The following is an 8900-nucleotide window of genomic DNA, read 5'->3' on the forward strand; positions in this document are numbered from 1 at the left end:
TGTGTGTGTGTGTGTGTGTGTGTGTGTGTGTGTGTGTGTGTGTGTGTGTGTGTGTGTGTGTGTGTCTTTACTCTCAAAACATATATATATATGTAAAAGAAATATTTTATCAAAAAGGTGATAAAATCTCTATAGTTATTTGTCATAACGAAGGAGAGATTTAATGGAAAGCAAAAGATTGACTCAAGGTCAAATGCTAGGGTTTAACGATGACAACATACAAAACTAAATCGACACATTTTCCCTTTGTCTATACTCCTCTCCGAGATGATACTCTCCCTACTCATCTTTGGTAGGGTGAACTCAACAACTTCCTTTTGGGATGACACTTGGACAACCAATGACGTAGTTAGTCCACTTACATTCAAAACATCAATATCCATGATAAGAACTTCTAATATTTACATTTGCATTTCAATTTCAACACATAAATAACTTTATAATTCATATCTTTCCACCCAAGCATCTAAATCACATTTCATAATATACTAACTTCATAAACGATGGTTCATCCAACTTCATAGTAATTCTCTCTCTTTAACATAAAAGTTAAAAGTAAATACTAATCAGAATTAGAATGAAATACTACAAAAAATTTGGGATGTAACATTATAGGTTTTTAGCTAAAGGTATGGATGGTTGAGATCCCATCTTAGATTGGATGGCTAGGATGAATTTGCATGTAGGGCAACCTAAGTTTAATGCAAGTGGAAGGATAGGATTGAATTAAGTGGATGGAGGGCTGGGATTGCCTTCATTTGCATGTAAAGATGAGATGTAATCAGGTGGAGGCTTGGGGTGAATGAAGTGGGTGAAGGAGATTGAACTTGAATGAAGGGTCAAGATGCAAGAGGTAAATTTTGACCTTTGGTGGTGAGGTGGAAATAACTTATTTATTTATTTTTTAAATGATATGAGAGGAGGAATGTGCATTAGTATAGTTAATTAAATAGGTATTTATTTAATTAGATAGTGATGGAATAAGGTTAGTGTAATAAATCAAATAAATATGATTTATTAATTAAGAGAGGAAATATGACTTATTAAAGAAATTAGTGAAGAAATGATGGAGGATTAATGGTGGTGAAATTTAGAGAGAAGTTAAGTTAAAATGTGGAAGTGAAATTTAAGTGTTTATGGTTGCAATATAGTGATTTTTTTGTTGTCTTTCTATATTCTCCTCTACTACTATTTCAACTCCAAATCCTTTATTAAGTTTCTTGTTGATGTCAAAACATTATACCTTTTGGTTTTCTTTACCACTACTCTTTCTATAGTTCTCTAGTAGCATTTTTTGGCTTTTCACAATTGCTTTTTTTTCTAGTTTCTTTTCAAGTTCAATTTTGCTACTTTTGCCTTAGGGTGCCCTATATGAATGCCCAATTCCTACCAAAATTATTGAACTTCTTCTCTACTTTGCTCCACATTGAGATCATTTGCTTTCCTTGCTCATCTTGAACTCGTCCTGCTAAATGGTTGCTTTCTTTGTTGACTTGGAGACTCCAACTTTTACTTACTTTTGATCCTCTATCTTGTCCTATCAAATTACTCCACCTTGACAATCCACTCAGTGATCTAAGGTTCACAGGAATCACAAATTCATATCCACAACTTTTAGGAGAGAGATCTTGTCAATAAAATCTCTTTTATTCAATTCCAAGCAACATTCTTTCTGCCTATCCATACATATCATCTTATTACACACAAGATTTTGCATGCTTTACCTTCTTTCCAAGAAGTCTATTATTCTAAGATCAAAGATTCATTACTTGCCTTAAAAGATTCTTCAATCAAGATGTTTTTCTTAAAATAAAACCAAGTTTCTTTTGATTCTAGAAAATCCCTATTTTAGTGCTTCTTGCTTTATTTTCCTTGCCTCCTATGTTTTTGAAAGCTACTTGTATTCTTCTCTAAGAATTAATGACCAAAAAAACCTACATTTAGATGCTCATGCATCTTTCTCCCCTAGTTGATAGAAAATCAAGTAATATTTCTTCTTCAAGATTCGCCACCATGCTCTTATTTCATTCTCCCTCGGACAGACCAAAATTTGAAACCTCTTGGTTCAAAGGAAATGTATATATGGATTTCGTTTGCTTTCTATATTGATGAAATCATATCTCTTCTTGTTTCAACTCACTTACATTTGTAGAACAACATTGGCCTTTTTTGAGTCCTCATATTTTTCAGCCACATTGAAAATGGCATACCCACACTGCTTTAGGTTCACTGTAACCTGCCATATCAAACAATGACACTATCTTCATTCTTTACATTCACAATACTCACATTGACTTCAATGTTTTCTGACACAAGTTCAGTGTGGTGAACAAAACTGCTTGCATGTGGCATTCTCACTTCAATCATTAAGGAAATGATTCTTTTCCTCGCTTCCTTCTTTTAAACACTTCTTATTCAGCTTGGAATACTTGTCTTCAACAATAATTGGAGTCTATGAGTACTCGATTAAAAACTATGAAATCTGTGTAAATGCTCCTCTTGATACATTTCCTTGAAAGAATTCATTACTACCAAAGTTCTTTTGCTTCCATACCTGAATTTCACAAATCAAAAGTAGGTTTCCCTTGACTGTGCTGTTGTAAGAAGATGTATCTGCTGTTCTAAAGGTTGGTGATGACTTTTAGTTATCAACAATTTTACTCATGAGAGACAGATTAACTTTCATCTCCTTTGAAAACTGTTATGCATTTTCATCTTCTATATTCTTCTCACACTCGTCCTAATGTTCCATGGAAGCAATCTTTGCTACAACATTCAAATCAACATCATCTTCTGTTTCACCTTCATGTATGGAACTGTTTACAGGTGTATCTTCCTCTTTGCCATCAATCTTCAAGGGAGTATTGACTGTTTTGGCCTACACAATTCTCTACTTCTACTAGGGCTATGTGCAATAATAAAACCTTCTTCAAAGGGTTTAACTGTTTCCTTTGCCTTTGCTTGTAACCCTTAACAACTCATTCACCTTGAACTATTCTGCTTAAGGCTCAGCCAGCTTCTCTATACACATGCACAAATTTAACTCACTCTGCTTATAAATCAACACGCTTCTTCAACTTTCTTCAAGTTGCTGCAATTTATTTCTTGTGCTGCAGTACTATAATAAATAATTGCCCTTCTTGAAACCAATTCTCCTTGATCACTTGAATTGCTCAACTTCTCCACACTAGGTAGGAACTTCTCCATTCTGATCCCGGTCAACGCAACCAAAAAGCACAAGAACACAAAATAAAATGCTCAACAATCTAAATCCCACATGCAACTGAGAAGGGCAAGAACACAAAAGAAAATGCACATCAATTTAAAGCACACGGGGAACACAATTTCATATCCATGAGCTTTTAAGATTCAGAATTTGCCTGATAACTTTTCTTTTTAAAATGTCAGTGAAAACTCTTTTTTGCCTATTAGACAATTGCATCTCATCTTCTTATATAGAGGATTTTACATGCTTTACTTGATTTCCAAGGAATTTTTGGTATTAATGTTCCATGGTCCATTAGATTAAGATGCACAAACTTCTGGTTTGAGCAAAACAAACATACACAGTTCAAACCAGAAGCTTGTCCATCTTGTTCCAAGGAATCTATTTTTCTTAAGAATGGAGCTGCTCTACTTGCTTTCAAGAATTCTTCACCCTATAGCTGTTCTCCTAGAATTGAATCTACATTTCCCTAATTCCACATATTCGAAAGCTTGATTTCCTGCTTTTCAAGAAATAATCCGTTTTAAAACTATATTTGGTGCCTCCTAAGAACTGTGTTCAAAAGGTACTCTTATTTTCTCTAAACAATCCTTAAAAAAACCCTCCTTTTCTCTTGTATCACGGGCTATATGTTTCCTTAAATTTTCATGAAAGATGAGCAATAGTCTGTCTATTTATAATCAATTCTTGGACTTGTTGGGTATGAAAGCTATGATTTTTCTCTGCAGCGGCTTGTGGTCAGCTATCGGGTATGGTTCTTCACCACCATTCTGTTTTAATAGCTTAAGTTTTATTTGATATAATCGAATAAAAGGCTATTTTAAAAATCTACGAAGCCTAAGAAATAAGTAGTCCGTCATTTAAAACGAGAGTCTTTATCAGTGGATTACTGTTACAAAGAAGCCATATATGGCTTAGAAGTCCTTCAGGAATATTTTCCTCTACAAAAAGAACATAAATATGTTCTTAATGGAGTTTCAGTGCTTTTTTAACTTGAGGAATTAAACAATAGTCACCAATGAAGGGATATCTCAAGTCTCAAGCATGTGGGAGATCTGTTTACGAGCTAATTTTCGTAAAAAGAAAAATGGCCATTATACAAAGTTCAATAAATCACAGTCTAAGAAGGAACCAGTATTACCCGCGTTTCAATCGTACAATTTCACCCAATATCCACATCAGGGAATTCTGTAGAGACAGTCGCTTGAATGAAGGCATACACATTCTATTTAGTGCGCACAACCCTTTAATAAACTCTTCCAGATATCTTTTGAAAACCGGCATTGCCAACAACGCGCTTTCTGAGGGTAAGCGAATCCATTTACACATCAATAACAGGGGATTTACATTTGCGGCAGACACATTTTTGCAAAACACACTTATAAACATGTATGACAAGTGCGGAAGTTTGGCTGATGCTTTCAAAGTTTTTGATCAATTCACTGAACAAGACGTCTTCTCATGGAATATGATAATTGCAGCTTACCGAAGGCACGGATTTCTTCAAGAGGCGTTCACATTGTTTCGCCAAATGCAAAGAACAAGTGTTCAACCCAATCAATTTACCTTTGCCAATATCCTCCCAGCATGTACCAAAATGGGAGCTTTGAAACAGGGTATGGAGATTCATGAAAGGATAATAGAAAGAGGGTTTTTGACAGAAGATGTACTTGTGACCTCCATGGTAGACATGTACGCAAAATGTGGAAGCATACACAAGGCACGCGAATTGTTTGACAGAATGCGCAATTCAAACGTGATCTCGTGGACCGCTATGGTTGCAGGATACGCACAAAATGGTGTTCTTGACGAGGCTCTGAGGCTTTTCAAACAAATGCCGCAAAGAAACGTAGTTTCGTGGACTGCTATCATTGCTGGATATGCACAAAATGGACCAGTTGAAAAGGCATTGGAAATTTTTAAGCAAATGCAATTTTCAGGTGTAAAGCCAAACTCAGCAACCTTTTCCAGTATCCTTCCAGTGTGTGCCAAAATGGGCTATCTGGAACAGGGTATGGAAATCCATCAAAAAGTAAATGAAAGTGGATTTTTGTCAGATGTTGTACTTGTAACTTCATTGATTGACATATATGGAAAATGTGGAAGGATACAGAAGGCACGCAAATTGTTCGACAAATTGCCTCTGAGAGATGCAGTCTCCTGGAATGCAATCATTGCTGGATATGCACAAAATGGTCCAATTGAAATGGTCTTCAATATATTTAAACAAATGCAATTGGCAGATGTAAATCCAAACTCATCAACCTACACTAGCATCTTACAAGTGTGTGCAAAAATGGGAAATTTAGAACAGGGTATAGGAATCCATCAAAAAGTAATTGAAAGAAGTTTTTTGTCAGATGTTGTACTTGCAACTGCCCTAATAGATATGTATGCAAAATGTGGAAACATACAGATGGCTTGTAAATTGTTTGACAACATACCTGAACGAAATATGGTATCATGGACTGCAATCATCACTGGGTGTGCCCAAAATGGGCTCGTTGAAAAAGCCTTGGACCTTTTTAAGCAAATGCAATTGGAAGGAATAAAAGCAGACTCGTCAACTTTTGCCAGCATCCTTCCAGCTTGTGGCAAACTTGGGGTGTTAGAAAATGGTACTGAGATCCATCAGAAAATAATTGAAATTGGATTTCTGTCAGATATTGTAGTTGTGAATTCCCTAATAGATATGTATGCAAAATGTGGAAACATACAGAAGGCTCGTCAAGTGTTCGACAACATGCATCAGTCAAATGTGGTCTCATGGACTGCGATGATTGCAGGATATGCAATGCATGGATATAGCATGGATGCCCTCAAACTGTTTGAACTAATGAAGCACTCAGGAACCAATCCCAACCATATCAGCTTCATTGCTGTTTTATTTGCATGCAGCCATGCAGGTCTAGTGGATGTTGGCTGTAAATACTTTAATGAAATTAGTGAGTCTTGTTGCATTACACCTACAATGGATCATTATGCATGCATGGTTGACCTTCTTGGCCGTGCTGGCTATGTAAAAGAAACCTTAAACTTTATAATCAAAATACCAATAAAACCTGATGTGGTTGTATGGATGTGTTTGCTTGGTACTTGTAGAACACAAAAGAATATAGGGTTAGGAGAATTTGTGGCAACAATCCTTTTTGAGCTGGATCCTAAAAATACTTCACCATATGTTCTGCTATCAAACATGTATGCAGAAATAGGCAGGTGGGTTGACAATCAGAAGGTGAGAAAATTTATGAAAGAGAAAAGTATTAAAAAAATCCCTGGCTGTAGTTGGATTGAGGTTGATAAAATGGTACATGCTTTTTGTGTGGGAGACAGATCACATCCACAAACGCACAATATCTATGCAAAGTTGGAGGAACTGTCTTGGGAGATGAAGACAGCAGGGTATATTCCAGATACAATACCTATATTAAATCATGTGGAGAAGGAGGAGAAGGAATTACTTCCCTGCCACCATAGTGAGAAGTTGGCAATTGCATTTGGGTTGTTAAACACAGCCCCTGGAACAACTATTAGAGTTTTCAAGAACCTTCGAGTATGCAATGACTGCCATAATGCAACCAAGTATATATCTTTGATTGTTGCAAGAGAAATTATTGTTAGAGATGCAAACCGGTTCCATCATTTCAAACATGGAAAATGTTCCTGTGGAGATTTTTGGTGATGCTAAGCAAAGCAATCGATTAGCACAGGATGGCACAATGCCAAAGTGTATGGTGTCCAAGTTGCAGAGGTAAGAAGGAACTAGGTTTTATTTTCAGTTTCTGCACAATACTTGTGTCTAAATATTTGAGGTATAGGCTCTGGTGTTTACATCATTAACTTGTATTGTTTATTATTCATCATTCCATAGAATACTGATTTTGTATTTGTTAAAGCTGTGTTTGATAAGCCATGGAGGATTCATGATATTTTAAGTGCTTTTCCAGGAAGCCTGTACATCTGTGTATTGAAAGCTGCAGAAGGTGGAGGGAGAATGGGGAATGTGACAGTAGAAGCATGCTTTTAAGGAAGTGAAAAGCTGATCAGTCAGCAGGAAATGTGAATGAAAGGTTTACAGTCAAGTCTTTCTCCAGAAATGTTGCAGGAGAAATTGTGGTGAGAGTTGTGGACCGATCCCATATTTCAAACATGGAGAATGTTCTTGTAGAGATTACTGCTGGTGCTAGGTGAAGCAAGCTATAAACGAAGGCTTCCTAACAAGATGCCTGGTGTCTGACTTGCAATGGTAAGGAGGAACCAATTTTTACTTCCATTTCCTTAAAAAGGGTTCTTTCTTAATGCTTGGAGATATATACTGTGCTTCTGACTTGGTGTAATCATGGTGTAGTATGCATCACTGCCAACATATACTTATTCTGTATTTATCAAAACCCTGTTTTATAATACAATGAAAGATTCGTCAGATTGAATTTTTTTTCTGGAAACCTGTACAGTTGTGGACTGAAAAGCTCTAGAAGGTGAAGGAATGAGAAATGTGGAAGGAAAAAAATGCTTGAAGGAAATGGAAATATGCTCAATCAACAAGAATTGTCAGAGAACAGATTTCAATCAATCAATTGCTTTGATATCATGAGGAGAGCATTTCTTGATTCTCCTTTACAGTATCTTTGTCATTTTGTACGTGATCTTACTGTCTGTTATTTTTTTTATAGATTAATGAGGATAATTAGCAGAGCCCACGGCCAATGGGAAACAAGCCTGCAAAGAGTGCACTTTCAAGACTAGTATCCAAACCCACGAGCATGGAGGCCTAGTGTACGGGATTGAATCATTGCAGTATGGCATCAACATTGTCTTTCTTTATGTATTAATTCCGCCATTGTTTTCTCATTCCGATTCTGCCATTTGTCCTAAATTATATATAACAAACTACTTATGCACGATTTAACTTTTCCGTGTCCATCTTGTATTTCCTAAAGTCATTGAATAGCATATATTTCTTGGATCAAATAAGAAGTTCTAAAATCTATCATTCAATTTGCCACCCAGACACATAAAAGATCATGTTTCAGACCAAAGAAATTGTACATGAAGATCTAATTATGAAACGCGTACAATTTTATTTAAGGGTAAAAGGAGGGTTTTTGAGATGGCCCTAATGCTTTTATACGAAGTTAGAATGATAGGTCAATTCAATCTGCAAGCAATCAGAATCACACCATAATGGGGCTGAAAACAAAAAAGTAAAGGGCCTAAAGCTCATGTAACACAAAAGATCAGCCTTATCATGGTGGTTTGAAACCAAAATGTTCCAAGGAGCACTAAACAACCCCTTTGAATAAATCCTTAAACAAGTTTTCTCCTTAGCAAGAATAGGCTCCTTAGAGGCAGAAAGGAGCAAAGGGCTAAGATTTTCTCTTGAACTGGGTGAACTCTGCATAGCAGTAACCTGGGTATCCTCAACAACCCTACATATCACAATTTCTCTTTCCTATAGACTTCCATTGGCAACTCATTCATGGCCCTACTAACCTCATTAATAGGAGGTTGAGAAGGAATCATGTGTTCTTTCTTTTGTATTACTTATCAGATAATTACAACAACAATCAGCCATAACATGATAATGAACCATATGAATGAATCAAATTAAAGTATCTTAATACTGTTTATCTCATAATGAAGTCTTAATATAAATTAATTAGAACTTCATCAT

General features: G+C 36.0%; 1 protein-coding gene across 1 annotated transcript; it reads left to right on the forward strand.

Annotated features, from left to right (window-relative positions):
- The first annotated feature begins 3937 nt into the window (after positions 1 to 3937).
- LOC131057883 (pentatricopeptide repeat-containing protein At3g26782, mitochondrial-like) lies at positions 3938 to 8160 on the forward strand. The gene is made up of 3 exons (XM_057992023.2): positions 3938 to 6977; positions 7174 to 7472; positions 7681 to 8160. The coding sequence occupies exon 1, from the start codon at positions 4245 to 4247 to the stop codon at positions 6906 to 6908; it is 2664 nt and encodes an 887-aa protein (XP_057848006.1). The 5' UTR covers positions 3938 to 4244; the 3' UTR covers positions 6909 to 6977; positions 7174 to 7472; positions 7681 to 8160.
- The last annotated feature ends 740 nt before the right edge of the window (positions 8161 to 8900 follow it).

This window comes from Cryptomeria japonica, chromosome 9, assembly GCF_030272615.1.
Source record: "Cryptomeria japonica chromosome 9, Sugi_1.0, whole genome shotgun sequence".
NCBI classification, from domain to species: Eukaryota; Viridiplantae; Streptophyta; class Pinopsida; order Cupressales; family Cupressaceae; genus Cryptomeria; species Cryptomeria japonica.

Bases quoted from the DNA above. Each gene is read 5' to 3' on its own strand.
- LOC131057883 (XM_057992023.2), top strand. From the start codon at position 4,245: ATGAAGGGATATCTCAAGTCTCAAGCATGTGGGAGATCTGTTTACGAG.